Source organism: Corythoichthys intestinalis, unplaced genomic scaffold (genome assembly GCF_030265065.1).
Source record: "Corythoichthys intestinalis isolate RoL2023-P3 unplaced genomic scaffold, ASM3026506v1 HiC_scaffold_23, whole genome shotgun sequence".
Classification (NCBI taxonomy): Eukaryota; Metazoa; Chordata; class Actinopteri; order Syngnathiformes; family Syngnathidae; genus Corythoichthys; species Corythoichthys intestinalis.
In genome coordinates, this window is record NW_026651592.1 from 1,438,634 (window position 1) to 1,461,022 (window position 22,389).

General features: G+C 39.6%; 1 protein-coding gene across 7 annotated transcripts in view; it reads right to left on the reverse strand.

Moving 5' to 3' along the window:
- The window catches only part of LOC130911124 (rho GTPase-activating protein 42-like), a 258,112-nt gene that overhangs the window by 47,523 nt on the left and 188,200 nt on the right, over nt 1-22,389 (reverse strand). For 5 of the 7 annotated variants that reach the window (XM_057828847.1, XM_057828846.1, XM_057828845.1 and 2 more), the window contains exons 8-12: nt 14,348-14,477; nt 11,627-11,727; nt 11,432-11,541; nt 7,177-7,233; nt 1,138-1,216 (exon numbers count right to left, since the gene is read on the reverse strand). In XM_057828847.1, coding sequence (XP_057684830.1) covers nt 1,138-1,216; nt 7,177-7,233; nt 11,432-11,541; nt 11,627-11,727; nt 14,348-14,477 — 477 coding nt within the window. The remainder of the gene's footprint in view (nt 1-1,137; nt 1,217-7,176; nt 7,234-11,431; nt 11,542-11,626; nt 11,728-14,347; nt 14,478-22,389) is intronic. The other 2 variants (XM_057828849.1, XM_057828848.1) reach the window with 1 other exon arrangement.

The window sequence follows — 22,389 nt, forward strand, 5'->3', positions numbered from 1 at the left end:
AGTTCCTTAACTTTTCTTTCCTCTTTTAGAAAAAGGTTTGGCGCTGTCTACTGTAAGTACTGACAATCATTTGGGGTGAGAAGTTTGAAGTATGCAGTGCAACAAAATCTGATTAATATACAAAATATGGACGTATGGGTTGGATTACATGTATGGGTTTCACAGTACACTGTGACGAAATGGTGGGCCAAAAATATGGGCCCCTTTGCATTATTTTGCTTAGGGCCACCAAATGGCCTGGGCCGGCCCTGGTTACAATACTTTAGTTTGAGTCTAGGGGTGCTCCAGTGTCACCCAGAAGTTGACCCATTCTTGGATAGCTCCCTGTTTTTTTTCTTAAAGGGACTTGCACTTCAAAATGTTTGAGTAGTTTTTGAAAACAAAGGTTTGAATCGAACGTTGTATCACCTGAACCAATACACATAAGTGTTAGTATAAGTCAATACAGATTTATTTTGCATTGATCATTTAGCCTATCAATTAATTAGGTTTATATTTGTGAGAAATGTAGCCCTGACCCCCGTTCACACAATTTGATTGGTCTTATAAATGTCCGGTCCCCAGCAAAAAGTGTACATGCAGGTTATGCTGTGATATCGTCCCGACCAATGTTGAGACCAAACATACGTCCTTGATATGATGTTACAATTTGAAGTAAGAGTGGGATAACAATTGATTGATATACTCCAGTGGAACTAAAATAGTTGGCCACAATACCAGGAATACGTGAGAACGAATTTTAAATTCATAAATTTGACAAAATTTCATAAAAGGTCAATTTTATGTATCTTTATAAATGCATTTTAGATTTAGTTAACCTTCAAGTAATCATTTCTGACTAAATGAATGAGGATAAACAGAAAAAAATGGATGGATGGCTAAAAACACACGTATTTTGAACAGTTATCACCTAATTTTTTAAATGAACCATTTCACACATTTTACCTACATATCTACAATTACATGGCCTACTTGTTAAGTTTGTTCTGACCATCCTAGACGGTATATGAGGTAGACTGCAACTTCCCACAGCAGACACATGAGGGAGCCCGTGGAACACGATTGAGTATTACAGCAGTCTTACAACCAGTTTGTCTGTCCTGCAGGATGGTCAAGAACACCGACGGGATTCCTTACCGGCTCCTTGCCATCCATGGCCTCCAGCCACAGCCTCCTGTTAGACTCGGACAGCGCCTGCAGCGTCATCACACCATGCCTGTGGGACCCACCAAAAACAGAAAAAAAAATCACTGGTTTCAGCTCGATTCCATTGCCTCGGGGGCATTTACAGTGGTCACTGTGACCACGATTTTGCCGGTGCTTCAAATTTCACTCTTGATTGATTCAAAGCTGCATAATTCCAGCGTGATTCACAACTGCACACCCAACATGCATCTGCTTTTTCATGAGACGTGTGGCTTAATCAGTTTCTCCACATAATTCATGTTTTTATTACTCAGGAAAAGCACTCTCAGCCAAAATCAGCTTGAATAAGCTTTAGCACACCTGCGTCCCGAGTGAGAAGCGCAACAGAAAATGGCTTGAAAATAATACTAGTCCTTCTTGAAAAATAAGCATATTGTGATGAAGTGAATTTTTTTGTAATGTACTGATAAACATTAGACTTTCATATATTTTAGATTCATTACACACAACTGAAGTAGTTTAATATTGATGATTTTGGCAAAAAATTCAAGAAAAACCAAAAATCCCTATCTAAAAAAAAATAGCACATTTCATCTGACCAATACAATAAGTGTTTTTCAAGACAAAAAAAAAAAAAAAGAGTCAACCTTCAATTAATTTCATCAGCGATGCACTCAATACTTGGTCGGGAATCCTTTTGCAGAAATGACTGCTTCAATGCGGCGTGGCATGGAGGCAATCAGCCTGTGGCTCTGCTGAGGTGTTATGGAGGCCCAGGATGCTTTGATAGTGGCCTTAAGCTCATCCACAGTTTTGGGTCTGGTGTCTCTCAACTTCCTCTTCACAATATCCCACAGATTCTCTACTTTAACACACCTAATATCAAATAAATAACACACCATAGTTTAATGAAATGAAGCAGAATAGATACACAACGCCATCTTATCACAGAAGCCCCAACGTATGTGTCACAAGCAAGATTGGCGCAGCAACTCTTGCAATCAGTTCACCCGACCACTCCAACGACAAAGAGCAGGGCTCTCTGTCCTAAAACAAGTAGCGTCTCGCCCAGCCCGGATAACAAAGTTGTTAGCGGGCGCTTGGGACGTCAAGACCAGCGTCGAACCACGTCCCATCCACGCACGAACCTAACCGCCCAAAACCTGCCACAGCCGGATGATCCCGAAACAACACCCTTCGGCCCGGCCCACTCCACTGCAGCCTTAAAAAACACTGGACACTGAGATAACAAACAGATTCGCTGCTCGGAAACTTTTCTATGTAGCCTTGTTTTGGATCGAGCATTGTTCCTCTGTCGTCTGTTTTTGCCTTGTTTTTTGACCATTGTCGACGAATAAATTATCAACCTGTTTTCGGTGAGCCTTCTTCAAACTTTTGGAACATGAAGTCAGTACAAAGGGTTAACATAAGAGGTGAACGCGTGCAATTTCAGCCCTCCCGGTTGACTCACGGAAGCGGTGAGCAGCAAAACACCATTTCCATTCAGCTGTCGCCGTTTCCGTGCGGCTTGGCCGGGGAGACGAATTCCTTCACAGGCCAATCGAGCACAGTAATGCCATGGTCAGTAAACCATTTACTAGTGGTTTTTGCACTGTGAGGAGGTGCCAGGTCATGCTGAAAAATGAAATCTTCATCTCCGTAAAGCTTTTCAGCATATGGAATCATGAAGTGCTCCAAAATCTCCTGATAGCTAGCTGCATTGACTCGCCTTTGATAAAACACAGTAGACCAACACCAGCAGCTGACATGGCACCCCAGACCATCACAGACTGTGGGTACTTGACAATGGACTACAGGCATTTTGGCATTTTCTTCTCCCCAGTCTTCCTCCAAAGTCTGGCACCTTGATTTCCGAATGACATGCAAAATTTGCTTTCATCTGAAAAAAGTACTTTGGACCACTGAGCAACAGTCCAGTGCTGCTTCTCTGTAGCCCAGGTCAGGCGCTTCTGCCGCTGTTTCAGGTTCAAAAGTGGCTTGACCTGGGGAATGCGGCACCTGCAGCCCATTTCCAGGTTTGTGCAGGTCGCCCAAGGTCTGGAATCGGCCCTTCTCCACAATCTTTCTCAGGGTGTGGTCACCTCTTCTGGTTGTGCAGCGTTTCCTGCCACACTTTTTCCTTCCCACTGAGGTGCCTTGATACAGCACTCTGGGAACAGCCTATTCGCTCAGAAATTTCTTTCTGTGTCTTAGCCTCTTGCTTAAGGGTGTCAATGATGGCCTTCTGGACAGCAGTCAGGTCGGCAGTCTTGCCTATGATTGCGGTTTTGAGTAATAAACCAGGCTGGGAGTTTTTAAAAGCCTCAGGAATCTTTCGCATGGATTTTGAGTAAATTCGTTGATTCAGATTATTAGGTAAGTAACTTCTTTAGAGTACCTTTTCATGATATGCAAATTTTTTGAGATAGGGATTTTTATTTTTTTCTTGACTTTTTTTGCCAAAATCATCAATATTAAAACAATAAAAGGCTCAAACTACTTCAGTTGTGTGTAATGAATCTAAAATATATGAAAGTCTAATGTTTATCAGTACATTACAGAAAATAATAAACTATCACAATATGCTTTTTTTTTTTTGAGAAGGACCAGTATAACAGATTATATAAGAATTTTTTTTTCTTATTAATATTTCCATATTAGAATTAAAAGTGGAAAACCTGTATTGAAGTAATAACTACACAAAGAAACCAAGGTAAAGTCACTCTGATAGAATCTATTGAATAACTTTTTAATGTGTTTGCGTTTCGACACAGTTGAGACTTTCATAGATTTCAGCTTCAAATATCTTTATTATTTTCCCCCATTTTACAGTCAAGTCTTAATCTGACTAAAAAGCAAATTATACCAGACGCGTTTGTGGTCCAGTCCAGCAAGATATAGAGCCAGTCCGTGTCCATTCTGTCCTACTGTTCAAATTAAACCGGTGTTCGGCCATTCCTTACTATGCGGTGGAACGTCCTACACAATGCTCAGCGCGCTTGCGCAAGCGTCCGCACGCATGTGCACATCGGTTAGAAGACGCGAGTATTCACTATTTTTGTTTTTAGTTTTTTAGAACCTTTTCATTGCCTCAAAAATACTTTTTGCATATACTACCCTCTCATACTTTTAACCATTGTGTTTTTTTGTGTTAGGTTTGAAGCAGTTGACCACATTAGTCACGTAGCCTATTTAAACCGTCCTTATTTGACATAACCAGTGTCGATAATCTTACTTTAAAAAAGTAATTAATTATAGTTACAAATTACTTCTCCCAAAAAGTAATTGCGTTAGTAACTCAGTTACTTGAATGGTAACTGAGTTAAGGTTTTAACTGCTGAAGTTTAAAGGGTTTTTGGGACAACTGGCCCCAGCCCAATTCTGTACCCTAAACTTAACTAGACACAGGGGTATTGCAGATATTGCGATAACTAGATACAGTGGGGCAAATAAGTATTTAGTCAACCACCAATTGTGCAAGTTCTCCTACTTGAAAAGATTAGAGAGGCCTGTAATTGTCAACATGGGTAAACCTCTTCCACATTCATATGTTGTGAATCAACCGTTAAAGTTGTTAAAATTGCTCCCGTTATTGCATTAGTTCTCTTCTGTCTACTTTCGACATGTGTAAGTTTTTTAAACTGTTTCACTATTTAAAGATAGATTTAAGTCAAGATTTTGCCGATTTTGGAGCATTTTAGATAAAACGTTACTTAGGTTCGCGAGGAAAGCTCTCTACAACTGAGCCTTCCTGAGAAGTCTACTGCTTTAAGATGGCGGCTGTTTACTAACGCATCTAGATCTTTGTACATGTTGCTAATGCCGCCGTGTCTGTCATTTCCATAATGTTCTCTACAGTATATGTACCGTATATATTGGGGATGTCCCCGATCCGTTGACGTGGTCGGAAATCGGGCCGATCGCACCTTGCCTGGCACAGCCAGACTATTCTCCCTGTATTTTTCAAACACTGTGAGAAATAGTCTGGGACTCAGCCCATTAGCGGCCTCTCGAGCAAGGTACAAAATCAATCGTCCAATTAGATTCGTTTATTTGCGTGACATGTTCTTAACGAGTAACGTCACTCTTGCGCGCTGAAAGTCGTGTCTACAACAACACAGATGGCGAACAGGAGAGCTGAGAATCTGTTCCAATCTGCGGTAAAACCAGTTTTAAATGACCAAAAACACATCGAAACAAGTCATTGACAACAGTCAACATGGCTCGCGCTAGCCATGTTGAAAAAACTACTCCATTCTCCGCTCACGCTGATTACTTGTCGCTTTAACAACGTCACGTCTGCCCGTCGCTAATTGGTCCACTCCGCTGTCTGTTTGCTGTGGCTTGCTCCGGTCGCCAGACTCAATTGCTGGAACAGCGGTGAGTCTGGTACACCAGGCATGATCGCACCGGTTTTCAGAGGATCGGAATCGGGTGAAAAGGATCGGGTTTTTAATAAAAAAAAAATATACAACAGGATTTCCAAAAGATACAAAATATAGCTAGTGTTGCAATGATTCAACCGATTAACTCGAGTAATTCGATGAGAAAAAAGCTTCAAATCAAATTTTGCTGCTTTGACGATTCATTTAATTAGAGTGACGTTGTAATGGTTTGTTTTGAAAGTGTTGCATTTAGTATTGATTTGGTGGATACACTGCCCTCTAGTGGAAACAGTGAATATATCATAACTTGTCTAACATGGCTGAATCTAGCTGCTCCCTGTAAGGACCAACATAAGGTGTTTTTGTTTGAGCCAGTAAGCCTTTATATGCATTCGTTATTTCGTTTAGAAGTATATTTAGCAGGTTTTATTTTTTTTGAGAACAAGTGAAGATTTGTTAAGAGCATTGTAAAAAACGTAAGCATTTTATAGGATTTAAGCTAACGGACTTTTGCTACGCAACTTAGCCAATTGTTCTTTTGTTGTACTCAGATCTTCATTTATTTATTAATAAGCTCATGTATTTTAATTTAGTTTTGAATGCATTTCTTGCTCTTGTGAAATAAAAGTGCAATTCTGTGTAGTTTGAAGAAACACTCAGGTATGTTATTTTGTATTCCAATTTATGTCTTTTAAAAAGTGCAATCTTAGCAAACTATTGTTTTACATCTCCTAAGTTTAGTCTGAAAAGCATTAAATTTTCTTGATCTGATTACTCGATTATTTGAACTAAATAGTTGATAGAATCATCGATTATTTAAATATTCGATAGCTGCGGCCCTACGTTTTATATGCAACACACACAACACTTCCAGAAAAAGTATTTTCGGTATCAGATCGGGGACTCTGTATCGGCAGATTCTATATTTATAAATGCACACACACATTTTTTCGTAGTTTGTGATTTTATTTTAATATATTTGTTTAATTGAATAAAGAACATTATAAGTGTCTAAAATATTAATATAAGCAAATTAATAAAAATGAATGAAAACAGAAAACCACTGGTTATGGCCCCAAATAACACAGTAAAGATAATATTTTTAAACTGTGAAGACTGGCTGTGAATGGTCATTTTTCAGTGCCATTCACAGCGTGAGACGTCCAATCCATTGACTGGGAAGGAAAGTGAATTGGACGTCACCGTCAGTGGCGGCCAATTATTGTCGATAAAATGGGTTAAAAACTAAACTGAAAGGTATTTTCATCTCAAATGTGCATAAGAAAAAAAACAATGAAAACTTAATTGAAGCATCTTTTTGCCCCAGTGAGGCAACAAACAAGGCAGTAGAGCAGGGGTGTCCAAACTGGTCCTCAAGGGCCGCCGTGGGTCCTGGTTTTTGTTCCTACCGAGCAAAGACCGTTTTACCAATAAGGTTTCTGCTAAGACAATAAGCACCTGACTACAATCAATGGATTACACTTGTGTAATCTTGTGTAAAACACCAGATTGGTCCAAAAAAATCCTGCACCCACTGAGGCTCGATGTGGAAAAGTTTGGGGACCCTTGCAGTACAGGTAGAAGGCAAGAATCACAGCAAACACACGCACACATGTGTACATGCCACGAGAGTCCGCTCACGTACCGGACTTTATAGAATAACCGAAGCGGCCTGAAAAGTGTTCCGCGGCAGACGGCGTTTCTACGTAGAGATGAAAACAGAGGAAGAAAAGACTGGGAACGGGTATGAGCAATCAAGATTACAATAGAGAAAATCAGAGAAAAAAAAAAAAATTGCAGCTCCTATGTTCATTCTGATTTATTATTCTTGAAAAAAGAAAATTGGCAGCTATTATGTTCATTATGCAACATTACATGCTCTAAGAGTCCTCACTTGTTCGTTTGACCTCCGCCCGTATGTGAAAACATACACAGCAAAGACACACCTCCTTAAAAGTAGTTATTAATTTTAGAATAGTTCTCAAAACTACTTGTTCAATCCTCATATGTTGCACAAGTAGCAAAACAACTGCAAAAGACAGTTTTTTGTGTGCAAAATACTCAGTCTATCGCTCAAAATTAAATTTCTGTGTCAATGGACATGTCAGTGCTGTCAGAACGACAAGTCCTTGTTTCATTATGGACAGAAAAGACAGTCATATTGCTTAGTCATGCTCTCAACTGAACGGTTACCCTGGGGGAAGGCTGATGCTAAAGATGGTGTACAGTGGGGCAAATAAGTATTTAGTCAACCACCAATTGCGCAAGTTCTCCTACTTGAAAAGATAGAGAGGCCTGTAATTGTCAACATGGGTAAACTTCAACCATGAGAGACAGAATGTGGAAAAAAAAAACAGAAAATCACATTGTTTGATTTTTAAAGAATTTATTTCCAAATTAAAGTGAAAAATAAGTATTTGGTCACCTAAAAACAAGCAAGATTTCTGGCTGTCAAAGAGGTCTAACTTCTAACGAGGTCTAACAAGGTCTAACGAGGCTCCACTCGTTACCTGTATTAATGGCACCTGTTTTAACTCATTATCAGTATAAAAGACCTGTCCACAAACTCAGTCAGTCACACTCCAAACTCCACTATGGCCAAGACCAAAGAGCTGTCGAAAGACACCAGAGACAAAATTGTAGACCTGCACCAGGCTGGGAAGACTGAATCTGCAATAAGTAAAATGCTTGGTGTAAATAAATCAACTGTGATTATTAGAAAATGGAAGACATACAAGACCACTGATAATCTCCCTCGATCTGGGGCTCCATGCAAGATCTCACCCCGTGGCGTCAAAATGATAACAAGAACGGTGAGCAAAAATCCCAGAACCAAACTGGGACCTAGTGAATGACCTCCAGAGAGCTGGGACCACAGTATTAAAGTATTAAAGTAAGACCACAGTATCAGTAACACAATGCGCCGCAAGGGACTCAAATCCTGCACTGCCAGACGTGTCCCCCTGCTGAAGCCAGTACACGTCAAGGCCCGTCTGTGGTTCGCCAGAGAGCATTTGGATGATCCAGAAGAGGACTGGGAGAATGTGTTATGGTCAGATGAAATCAAAATAGAACTTTTTGGTAGAAACACAGGGTCTCGTGTTTGGAGGAGAAAGAATACTGAATTGCATCCGAAGAACACCAAACCCACTGTGAAGAGAGGGGGTGGAAACATCATGCTTTGGGGCTGTTCTTCTGCAAAGGGACCAGGACGACTGATCTGTGTAAAGGAAAGAATGAATGGGGCCATGTATCCAGATATTTTGAGTGAAATTCTCCTTCCATCAGCAAGGGCATTGAAGATGAGATGTGGCTTAGTCTTTCGGCATGACAATGATCCCAAACACACAGCCAGGGCAACAAAGGAGTGGCTTCGTAAGAAGCGTTTCAAGGTCCTGGAGTGGCCTAGCCAGTCTCCAGATCTCAACCTCATCGAAAATCTGTGGAGGGAGTTGAAAGTCCGTGTTGCCCAACGACACCCCCAAAACATCAGTGCTCTAGAAGAGATCTGCAAGGAAGAATGGGCCAAAACAGCAGCAACAGTGTGTGAAAACCTTGTGAGGAGTTACAGAAAATGTTTGGCATCTGTAATTGCCAACAAAGTATTGGTATTGGTATAAGGTATTGACCAAATACTTATTTTCCATTAATTAACTGGACATTATACTAGGACGAGATATACTAGGATTGTTTTCAGACATAAGGTCTACCCGTTTAAATCCCGGGACTTAATCGGAGTTCAGAGTATGTCTGAAGGGGGCCAGTGTTTTGTCCAGCCATCTCTCAGCATTGACAGTAAATACAGTATCTTATTTTTTTATTTTATTAATATAACGTATAATACATGTTTTCGAATAGTTATTTTGAGATTTAGGGGGTATTTAGGGGTACTTAAAGGATTAATTCCAATTTACGCGGAAATTCGTAGAGATGCAACAATTAATCAATCAACTAATCGATTCGCAAACTAATTGTCAACTATTTTGATAACCAATTAATCTTCTTCACCTTAAACTTGTTCAAATTCTTGAAATTATAACATACATATAACTTCTCAGTCGTAAATATTGTCAGATTTCTTCATTATATTTTTTGTTAAGTCAAAGTACGACATGAGCAAAAATCTGCTTTTACTTTGGACAGCAAAAATTTTAGGACATCTGCCTAAACTATCGATGACTATCGAACTATTGATAAAAATTGATTAATAAATTAGTTGCCAAAAATTTGATAATCGTAACAGTTGTAGAACATAATTAAGTTAGGAAGCTGTGATAAAATATTATTTTAAAAGGAAATAGTCATCCATTTTGTCTTCTTTCTTACTTACAACATGCCTAAAACAACTTCAAGCTAAACTGTGAAGGTAAGTGAAAAAAGTGACATTTATCCGACTAATCGATTATGAATATAATCGTTAGTTGCAGCCCTATGACCCAGGGACTACCTGTATTTAATTAGTAAGTACAATAATCTTACACATTAATTTGGTAACTAGTCTCTAACACTAAAAACAAAATGGAGAACATTATTTGACTAGATTTAATAAAAATAATCTTATTAGGAATTTGCAGTGTACAGAAGGTTTTATATTCGGTGCTGAATGTCTGTATGTTTGTGTTCATGATAATTCAAGAACGAATGAATGGATTGTTATGAGACTTGCAGGATATGTTTGTAATATTAAACGGAAGAAGTGATTAAATTTTTGGGTAACAATGTCAAAGGTCACAAAGGTCTTAAAAGGAATTTCGCGAAAACTCAATCGAATGAACGGATTATGATCAATCTTGAAGGATATGTTTGTAATATGAAACGGAAGAGGTAATTACATTTTGGGGTAATGGTTTTGTAAGGGAATCTGCTAGGTCTGTTAGGTTTAACAGTTCACAGAGGGCAGACAGGGCAATATGCGACAATAATGACGTTTAGAAGTCACAGGGGTCAGAAAGGGAATTTGCGGTACCTCGAGAACAGATAAAGGAATTGCCAAACTTACATGTGTTTGTAATATTAAATGGAAGACGTGATTGTATCTCAGGGAGATGAGGTCAAAGGTCACAGGGGCCAGACATGTAATTTTGTGATATCTCAAGAACGAATTAAGGGATCATTACTAAATTTGCAGGTTTTGTTTATTGTATGAAACGGAAGGAGGCGATTCCATTTTGGGACGACAAAGTCGAAGACTTAAGAACAAATTAAGGGATTGTCACAATTGCAGGATATGTTTGTAAACTGAAATGGAAAAGATGCTTGTATTTAGAGGTCATAAGGTCCAAGGTCAGAGAGGTCTGAAAAGGAATTTCTTAATGACTTGAGAACGAATAAAGGGATCATGACCAAAATTGCAGGTTGTTTTTAATATGAAACTGAAGAGGCCATTACATTTTGAGGTGATGAGGTTAAAGGTCACAGAGGTCCGAACAAGAATTTCACAATGACTTGTTTCGTACTTAAAAGGAGAGTCAAGTATACCAAATATGGCAATGCTTTGAATTTTGCTGCTTAAGTAGGGGTCTGCTCTGTCTAGTTATGTTTTGAGTGATCGAAAATCTTACATGAGCTCAAAAAGAAGAGTAGTAATGAAACTTGCTGTAACGTGATTAACTAAAAATTCCCATCATGATTCAATCCCAATCCATCGCGAATGGAACGGGGGATTACCGTATTACGCAACAAAGAGTTACAGAGAGGGGGGTTTCATGCCAGACTTAAAGGAAGCTGAAAAACATTAAAGGATGTCAATGAATGCCAAACGACGTCAGCGTGTATACTAAGAATCTCTGGCGGGACACACACTGGGTTAATTGACAGGAAACAATATCTGAACATGCAGTTCAAGGTCAAATAAAAATCACTTTTTTTCCTCAACATAATTCCCACGCAAAATGACAGACCTTTCCACCACTTCAATGTCGAAACAAAAGCGCTTGTCGATGGAATCAGTTTTCCTCCGAATGCACGATTTGAGCTTGAACATCTCTTGTTGGTTGGGAGCGACACCATTCTAAAATGTGGTTAAAATCAGCAAAAATTCAACAAAGTTAAAGCTATGCTGATCGAAAATTGAAAAAACGGAGGGTATAAATTACCTGCTTATTGGCTGACTTGTTGTCAGTGTTGCTCATTGTTAAAGTCTTGCTGCTTTTTTCATACGTGCAATAGTGTCTAGCCCACGTGCAGCCAAGAGGACCTAAAGAGTGAAGTTCCAACTCACATGCTGCCATTGACGACAATAGACGTCTAATCCATTTTAACTGGGATGAATGATCGCTGCCAACCTCTCCCAATTCAAATGGATTGGACGTCTTATCATCCCAGTTCCAATGGATTAAATGTACTGTACACTGCTGGCCAAAAGTATTGGCACCCATGCAATCCAGTCAGACAATGCTTAATTTCTCCCAGAAAATGATTGCAATTACAAATGCTTTGCTAGTAATAGCTTCATTTATTTTGCTTGCAATGAAAAAACTCCAAAGAGAATGAATTAAAAAAAAAAAATCATTATCATTTTACACAAAACTCCAAAAACGGGCCGGACAAAAGTATTGGTAGCCTCGGCGTAATACTTCGTAGCACCTTTAGACAAAATAACTGAGAACAACTGCTTCCAGTATCCATCAATGAGTTTCTTTCAATGCTCTGCTGGAATTTTAGACCTTTCTTCTTTAGCCAACTGCTCCAGGTCTCTGAGATTTGAAGAGTGCCTTCTCCAAACTGTCATTTTCAGATGTCTTCACAGGTGTTCTATGGGATTCAGGTCTAGACTCATTGCTGGCCACATTAGAAGTCTCCAGTGCTTTCTCTCAAACCATTTTCTAATGTTTTTTGAGGTGGTTTTTGGGTCATTGTCCTGCTGGAAGACCCAGCTTTCTCCCACTGGGCCCTACATTATGCTGCAAAATGTGTTGGTAGTCTTCAGACGTCTGAAGGGAATAGTTACCTTTCTCGCACACACCATATAACTGTTTGCATTACTCTAACACAGGTAATATAATCAGGGAATAGTATCATTTCTCATATTTACTGTAAGGCTGTTTATATTACTCTAACACACGTAATATAAAATAAATAGCACTTAAACCATAGTTTAATGAAAACAAGCAGAATAGAGGATACACAACACCATCTTATCACAGAAGCCCAACGCATCATGAGCAAGATTGACGGACCAACTCTTGCAATCAGTTCTCCCGGGCACTCCAGGACCAAGAGCAGGGCGCTCTGTCCTAAAACAAGTGGCATCGGAGAGCACCCTCGCCCAACCAAGATAACAAGTTGATAACACGGGCGCCTTGGACGTCAAGACCTGCGTCGGTCGCCGTGGCAACCACGGAGGATGAAGCACGAACCTGAGGGATGATCCTAAGACAACACCCAGCCACGCCTTTGGCCCGGCCCACGCCACCGCAGCTTTCAAAAAGAACTGAAAATTTAGATAACACGGTCGCTGCTCGGGAACATTCCAATGTGTCCGTTGTTTTGCGGACCTTGGATCCGACACTGCCTCTCCCTCGTCTGTTTTTTTGCCTTGTGTTTGACCATTGTCGACGAATAAATTGTCAACCTGCTTTCGGTGAGCCTTCTTCAAACTTTTGGAACACGGAGTCAGTCCAAAGGGTTAACACGGGAGTGAACGTGCAGAATCTTCGGCCCCCACCGGTTGGCTTGGGGAGCGGTGCCAGCGGACCAGCATTTCGTTCGGCTGGTGCTGTTTCCGCGGCTTAGCGGGGGAGAGCCGAATTCCTTCACTTCATAATGTCAGGCACACGGTCAAGCAGTCCCGTGCCAGTGGCAGCAAAGCAACCCCAAAACATCAGGGAACCTCCGCCATGTTTGACTACAGGGACCATGTTCTTTTCTTTGAAGGTCTCGTTTTTTTCCTGTAAACTTCAAGTTGATGCCTTTTCCCAATAAGCTCTACTTTTGTCTCATTTGACCAGAGAACATTCTTCTAAAACGTTTTTTGGCTTTCTCAGGTTTTGGCAAACTCCAGCCTGGCTTTTTTATGTCTCTAGGTCAGAAGTAGTGTCTTCCTGAGTATCCTTCCATAGAGTTCCTTTTCATTCACATGGCGACGGATAGTACGGGTTGATATTGTTGTACCCTAGGACTGCAGGACAGCTTGAACTTGTTTGGATGTTAGCCGAGTTTCTTTATCCACCATCCGCAAAATCTTTCGTTGAAATCTCTCGTCAAATTTTCTTTTCCGTTCACATCTAGGGAGGTTAGCCACAGTGCCATGGGCTTTACACTTATTGATGACACCACACATGGTAGACACAGGAACATCCAGGTCTTTGGAAATGGACTTGAAACATTGAGCTTGCCCATGCTTCCTCACAATTTTGCTTCTTAAGTCCTCAGACAGTTCTTTGGTTTTCTTTCTTTTCTCCATGCTCAATGCGGTACACACAAGGACACATGTTGAGTCAACTTTATTCCATTTTAACTGGATGCAAGTGTGATTTAGTTATTGCTACCACCTGTTATGTACCACAGGTAAGTAACAGGTGCTGTTAATTACACAAATTAGAGGAGCATTGCATGATTCTTCTAAGGGTGCCAATACTTTTGTCCTCCCCATTTTTGTAGTTTTGTGTAAAACGATAATGATTTAATTTTGTTCCAATTTTTTCATTGCAAGCCAAATAAATGAAGATATTACTACAAAATCATTTGTAATTGCAATCATTTTCTGGTAGAAATAGAGCATTATCTGAAAAAATTGCAGGGGTGCCAATACTTTTAGCCAACACTATATCTTCGTCAATGACAGTGAGTGATTTAGCTATAGGATTGTAACTCACGTTTTTCCTGTACATACAGAAATCCTTCCATGCTCCACGGGCCTGGAGCTTTGTAGTCCTGGTCTGCCGACCGGATTCTTTTCATTAGCTTCTCCACTTCCTGTTTGGTGCTAACAAAATTGTTGCGCGTCTGCGTGAAAAAAAAAAATTATCTTGGCATCATCGACATCATTACAGTTCAGGTTTCTCATCAAAACTGCAATTTCTCTTGTTATTATATTAAGTAATTAATGAAAATGCATGTCTAATTGCTGTCCAGAGCCAGATAGTTTCTAGTTTGCACCACAAACTATCTGGTGCGCACTAGATGGTTTACATTTATTTCATTTCTGTCGATGTCCATTTAGGGCAGGGGTGGGCAAACCGGTCTTCAAGGGCCGCAGTGGGTCCTGGTCTTTGTTACAACTGATCAAGCACAGGCAGTTTAACCAATAATACAGTTGTGGTCAAAAGTTTACATACACTTGTGAAGAACATAATGTCATGGCTCTCTTGAGTTTCCAGTTATTTCTACAACTCTGATTTTTCTCTGATAGAGTGATTGGAACAGATACTTCTTTGTCACAAAAAACATTCATGAAGTTTGGTTCTTTTATGACTTTATTATGGGTGAACAGAAAAAAGTGATCAAATCTGCTGGGTCAAAAATATACATACAGCAGCGCTAATATTTGGTAACATGTCCCTTGGCCATTTTCACTTCAATTAGGCGCTTTTGGTAGCCATCCACAAGCTTCTGGCAAGCTTCTGGTTGAATCTTTGACCACTCCTTTTGACAGAATTGGTGCAGTTCAGTTAAATTTGATGGCTTTCTGACATGGACTTGTTTCTTCAGCATTGTCCACAAGTTCTCAATGGGACTTTGGGAAGGCCATTCGAAAACCTTAATTCTAGCCTGATTTAGCCATTCCATTACCACTTTTGATGTGTGTTTGTTTGTCCTGTTGGAACACCCAACTGCGCCCAAGACCCAATCATCGGGCTGATGACGTTAGGTTATCTTGAAGAATTTGAAGGTAACCCTCCTTCTTCATTATCCCATTTACTCTCTGTAAAGCACCTGTTCCATTGGCAGCAAAACAGCCCCACAGCATAATACTACCACCACCGTGCTTGACGGTAGGCATGGTGTACTTGGGGTTAAAGGCCTCACCTTTTCTCCTCCAAACATATTGCTGGGCATTGTGGCCAAAATGCTCGATTTTTGTTTGGTCTGACCACAGAACTTTCCTCCAGAAGGTCTTATCTTTGTCCATGTGATCAGCAGCAAACTTCCGTTGAGCCTTAAAGTGCTTGTGACACGAAAAAGCATGTTTATTTCATAATACACGCGGTATTTTATGCTCCTGAATGATATGGACCGCTTGGATGTGTGTGGAAGCGATCGCTATATTTATTTAGTTTTTTGAATCCCGCGCCAGGAAAATGAGTGACTTCCGGCTTCGGTCTTGCATTGAGGAGGAGGGCGCTGTGACGTGTACGGTAGAAGACGTCCTCTTCATGCTACAGTGTACTGTTGTGTATGAGGACGAAGGATTCAGCTGATTTTGCGGATTAATACTTTTATTTTTTTGCATCACGCCAGCCAAACGGCTGCAGAAAAATCATTCTGTATGCGGGAGAGGCGTATGCGCCTTTTTGGAGTTTCAAAAGGTTCCCATTCACCGTGGATATTTACTGTGGGACCACTGGACTTACAAGGAAGTGAGTAAACATCTTGTTTTGTATTATGTCAAATACGAATACAGTGATTACAAAGTAAACACTATAAAATTCCTTTAAATAAAGGACTACTTACGTTTGATCATTGATAGGCATGTAAAAAGCTATCCTCACGCTCATTAGCAGTTAGCTGTTAGCACGTTAGCTACACAACAATTCCAGCCACCCTCCTCCAGGGAACGAACTGTAAATTGCTCTCCGCCGGGCGGTTTGCCGATCCGCAAAGAAACTCGACAACCGGGTCGTCATGTCAAATAATCCAGGCTAGTTATGTGTGATTTTCCACTTCGAAGACTTTGAAACATCCCTCGGTTCGGGTTAGCATGTCGGCTAGCTGTCACTCCTTCTGGTCTGTTTACATTCTCCGAAGCCGGGGAAGGGAAATGACATATGTCCGATTTAGGTGTCATAAAATATCGTTCGGCAGGTGTGACAGTAAAGGTAAAGTCGACTGTTTTGACCATTATGGAGTAATTTTGCCATGTCGTCTTGAATAAATGGATTTTTATTATTTTATATTCCATTTAGCACAAGTTATTTGTCATGACCATGCCATTTATTTAGCAATTGGGGAAAGTACTTGGGTAAAAAGAATACCCTGTAAAAATATTGAAGTAAAGAGACAGAAACAATGACATTTTGCCGCTCTCTTCGTCGCGTTTTCCTCATTGTGAATAGTTCCCCCTCGACGGGCTGACTGGTCCTTCTCAAGCCATTTATATAGCTATTGGGGAAAAATACTTGGATAAAAAGAATATCCTGTAAAAATATTGAAGTAAAGAGACAGAAACAATGACATTTTGCCGCTCTCTTCGTCGCGTTTTCCTCATTGTGAATAGTTCCCCCTCGACGGGCTGACTGGTCCTTCTCAAGCCATTTATATAGCTATTGGGGAAAATACTTGGATAAAAAGAATATCCTGTAAAAATATTGGGAGTAGAGAGACTGAAACAATGACATTTTGCAGCTCTCTTCGTCTCGTTTTCCTCGTTCTGAACAATTCCCCCTCAATGGGCTGAATAGTAAAACAGATGAGCCTAGTCTACTGCTGACGTCATCCACCTGTTGGGGACGCTAAAGCCCTATAATTGTAGGCGTGGCTAACCGGCAGATTAAAAGAGTAATTTCTCGTCATCTGCGCTTTGCTAAATTGTTGTATATAGTCAAATCGTCTCAAAATATGATTCTAATTCACATAATAATGCCATGTAAGACTTTTTTTCTGGTGTCGTATGCTCTTTAATTAAGGTGCCGCTTTTGGAGCAAGGGCTTCCTTCTTGCACGGCAGCCTCTCAGTCCATGGAGATGCAAAACACGCTTGACTGTGGACACTGACACCTGTGTTCCAGCAGCTTCTAATTCTTGGCAGATCTGCTTTTTGGTGATTCTCGGTTGAACCTTCACCCTCCTGACCAATTTTCTCTCAGCAGCAGGTGATAGCTTGCGTTTTCTTCCTGATCGTGGCAGTGACAAAACAGAGCCATACACTTTATACTTACAAACAATTGTTTGCACTGTTGCTCTTGGGACCTGCAGCTGCTTTGAAATGGCTCCAAGTGACTTTCCTGACTTGTTCAAGTCAATGAGTCGTTTTTTCAGATCCATGTATGTATATTTTTGACCAAGCAGATTTGATCACTTTTTTTGTTAACCCATAATAAAGTCATAAAAGAACCAAACTTAATGAATGTTTTTTGTGACAAAGAAGTATCTGTTCCAATCACTCTATCGGAGAAAAATCTGAGTTGTAGAAATAACTGGAAACTCAAGAGAGCCATGACATTATGTTCTTCACAAGTGTATGTAAACTTTTGACCACAACTGTAAGTCCGGGGAAACAGGATGCACCTGATTGAAATCAACTGATTGCACTTGTATGACACCAGATTGGTGAAAAGGTTTCCTCTTGATAGGTTGTAACGAAAACCCGCACCCACTGCGGCCCTTTGTGGAATAGTTTGCCCACTCCTGCTTTAGGGGCTTCTTAGGGTTGCGATGACTAATCGCCTAATCAATAACTAAGAAACTAACAATTTAATTGACAACTATTAGTATAATATTAATACAAGTACCGTAATTTCTGTACTTTATGGCTCACCTAAAAACCATTTAATTTTAATTTTATGTACAGTTTGGATCAACATTGGTTCATCATGGCATGACATTCTATTTAGCGCAGCTTCATCTAGTGGATGCATTACACGCAACCCCAAACCACAACTACTGCTACTACGACTACTCATGCATCTTATATATGAAAAAAAAAGTTTCAAAATAGGCCATTCATTGAAGGTGCGCCTTACAATGCGATTTGCCTTATAGTGCGGAAAATACAGTATATGTGTATATGTGCGTATTGGGGATGCCACAATTAATCGATTAATCGGCATCTATGATCAAATTAATTGACAACTACTAGTATGTTATTAATATGGAGATATGTCCTATAATGACTTTTTAAGCGATTTCCCGATGTTTCCTGTCACCAAAAATCAGATACTGATATCAAATGCTTTAATAATGATAAATGTAACAACTTCAAGGTTTTCCAAATAAACATTGTGTGAAAAATAAAAGACGTTCAACTGAAGGTTTGGAAAAAGTGCCTATATTGCACCACTATATTTACTGTTGAAAATTCCTTTTTTTTTTTTTTTTTTTTTTTAAACAATTCATTATTTTTCAATCATTTATTGTTAATTTAATATTTGAACCATGAATGGAAATGGTCTGTTCACATTACAAATCCCAAACATCTTAGTTTGGAGACATCTAATGGTCAATAAAAATAACTGCTTTGCTAAGGTGTGACCAGTCCTTGTACAAAGGCAAAATTCACTTTGAAGGCAACATGCGTATTGGCACAAAACCGATAAAGAAGAAGCGATGCCGATATTATCCGATATCATTTTAAAGTGCTTTTATTGCCACATATTATCGCCTACCTGGCTATTAACTTATACACTCCCAGCCATTTTCACCGGTGCAACCCCCTTCGCTCCTGGCCGTTTTACTGGATTTTGACTGATTTTGCAAAGCCCGCAGAAAATTCTGTTCTATTGCTATATAAACACGGAACCCACCAAAAGAAAGATTAAACTCTTTTCTTTCATCTGGAAAAAAAAATAGTTCATATCTTTTTCCATTCTTTAGAAATCAGCATTAGAAAATAGCTTAGTTTGAGGAATTTTCCAATTTCTGATGAAAAAACAGAGAAATTGAGCTTATTGTAAACGCATACATTTCAAACATAACTTTGACTTTAACACAGTTATTTTTTTTGCTTTAGTTACATCCCAAACATCTGAATGATGTTTTCCTTTAAAAAAATAACAGAAACAACAAGACAAATAGAGCTTTTGATAGCAAAGTAACAATTTATTTACACATAACTAACTGAGAGATGACGCAGTTGTGGCCGCGACAGCCGGGGTAAACTTTTCCCTCATCACCGCCTGTCTCATAAAGATGGATTTTTTTGAGTCTTTCTTTTGTGGTGACCACTGCCTTGTGGCAGAATTCGCCTGGGTTTGGCCGTGCGCGTTTCCGTGCAGGACACTGGAGGGTGCGGGGGACGCGAGCGGCTGAGCACGGCGGCGCGGGATCTGCTCAGCGAGCAGCACGGACTTAACAGCATCATCCGCTGCACCGGTGGTCCCGGTCATTCTGCTCGGTCGTCCAGCGCCTGGCATCCCGGGCATCCTCCCATTTGTTCTGCTCGGTCGTCTGCCGCCTGACATCCTGGAGGTCCATTTGGTCGTCTTCCACCGGCGCCCCAGGTGTGCGGCACGGCCGTTCGCTACGTTGAATCAGGTTGCGGGTCTTACCAAATGCGCTACTGCCCTCCAGTGGCCAGTTTTATTGCTTTAAAATGGATTTTCAGCATTGTGCTTTGGAGCTAAGTTGAATCAGAACCTAGAGATGTCTCTTGTGGAAAAAAAAACATAAAAGACGTATGAATACGTCTTTGGGACACTGAAACAATTAAAAAAAGAACGTATTTATACGTTTTTGGGAGCAAATGAGTTAATATGAGTGGTTATGTTCATATTAGATCTGTCATGATTACTTAATTAATTGATTATCAAGTAAATTGGCATTATTTATACACGCGTACAAATGCAAATTAGGGCTGCCACGATTAATCGACTAAACAACAAATCGACTGTCAAATTAGAGTACATTCCTAAAACCTGGTTATGTTTGCAAATTAGGGCTGCTGCGATTAATCAACCACTAATGGGTTATCGAATAATTAACAACTATTATTAATTTAATATTATTAATAGGGCTGTCAAAATTATCGCGTTAACGGGCGGTAATTAATTTTTAAAATTAATCACGTTAAAATAATTGACGCAATTAACGCACATGCCCCGCTCAAACAGATTAAAATGACAGCACAGTGTAATCTCCACTCGTTATTTGTGTTTTTTGGAGTTTTGTCGCCCTCTACTGGTGCTTGAGTGCGACCCATGAGCAATGTGTAATTATTGACATCAACAATGCCGGGCTACAAGTTTATGTTTTGATTGAAAATTTTACAAATTTTATTAAAACGAAAACATTAAGAGGGGTTTTAATATAAAATTTCTATAACTTGTACTAACATTTATCTTTTAAGAGCTACAAGTCTTTCTATCCATGGATCGCTTTAACAGAATGTTAATAATGTTATTGCCATATTTTTAAATTTATTGTTATAATAAACAAATACAGTACTTATGTACCGTATAGTGAATGTATACATCCATCTTGTGTCTTATCCATTCCAACAGTAATTTACAGAAAAATATGAATTATTTTATAGATGGTTTGAATTGCGATTAATTATGATTAATTAATTTTTAAGCTGTAATTAACTTGATTAAAATTTTAATCGTTTGACAGCCCCAATTATGAGTACATGTATAATTTGGGGCTTGTACAATTAATTGAATAGCTGGTAGCTAATCGATTAATAAGATATAACTTTTTTTGATCGTCGATAAATCGTTTAGAGACATTTTTTACCAAAAACTTTAAGAATAGGTATTCTCTGATTTCTGCAGTCCTTGACAAAAGCAGACTGTATATAGTCCAGCATTACATAACAGCCGATTCATACATGAACCGATTAGTTGACGAATCACTAAATCAATTAAGATTAGTCAGATATCAAAATAATTGTTTGTGGGAATGTTGCTGCTGTGGAAATCCACCAGAAATGCAAATACTGCAGTCAAGTAAAGCTAGGTATTGGTATTATTTGTTCCTTTTCCAGCACTGCAGTGTGTCATAGTGTGGAGCGCGAGATGCTGATGCAGCCTTGCATTGGTATCAGAGCCCTCAGCCTTGCGGGGCGTGGAGAGCGAGTGTAAAATGTCAGTGCAACGGCTGCTGCGTCAGGCCGATTTTCAGGTGCCCTGAGGCTGCCACTGCCGTCCGACACAGCTTGCTGTTCTTTGACTCTTAACCCATCTTCTTTTTTTATTATTAGGGCGGGACACATTAAAGGGGACATGCTATTAAAAAAGTGACTTTTTAATCGCTTACGAAAGGGTTCCTGGGATTATGACACTGTTCTGTTTAAAGCCTGTGAAGTCTGAGCGCGTCGAGTCTAACGTTAATCCAATGATTTTCGAGCTTTCTTGAGCAGTGGTGCCTATTTGGCATTAGAAATACTGTTTATTACAGGGGTCCCCAAACATTTTCCTGTGAGGGCCACATAACTTTTCCCTTCTCTGATGAGGGGCCGGGGTCAGTTTGTAACAGAAAAAGTGTGACGATTGCAGGAGTGCCTAAATGTAAAAATGTATTGTTTTTCAGAAAGCCACAATCAAATAACCCTTTTTGGATTCTTCACGGAACAAAAGTAAATAAAATAATAATATATTATATAATAATAATAATTAAGAACTGAAAAAGAGGGTTAATTTGACTGGGGATCCCTCTGTGGGTGTGTGGTATAAAGCCGGCGACGCTATGGAGTTTTGACTCCGATCAGAGAATCAACAGGGGACGTTCAGGATTTGTTTCCTTTAATGATGATAAAAGGAGTATGAGATTTATTTTGTTGTATTGTGGTTTCTGTGAATACAAGATAACCATATAACATGTCAGTAATATATATAACCTATAAACATATACTGTGTTATAAACATATCTAAATTAAGAGAAACTACATTAAATATAATATAAATGAAATACACTGCTTACATAATGCATACAATGCTAATCATTCACAATAATGAACATACACATTAAGCAGGAAAATAACTAACAATTTAGATAAGTGAATTGGCAACAAACAAAATTCAGCCTCCACCATGTAGCCAACG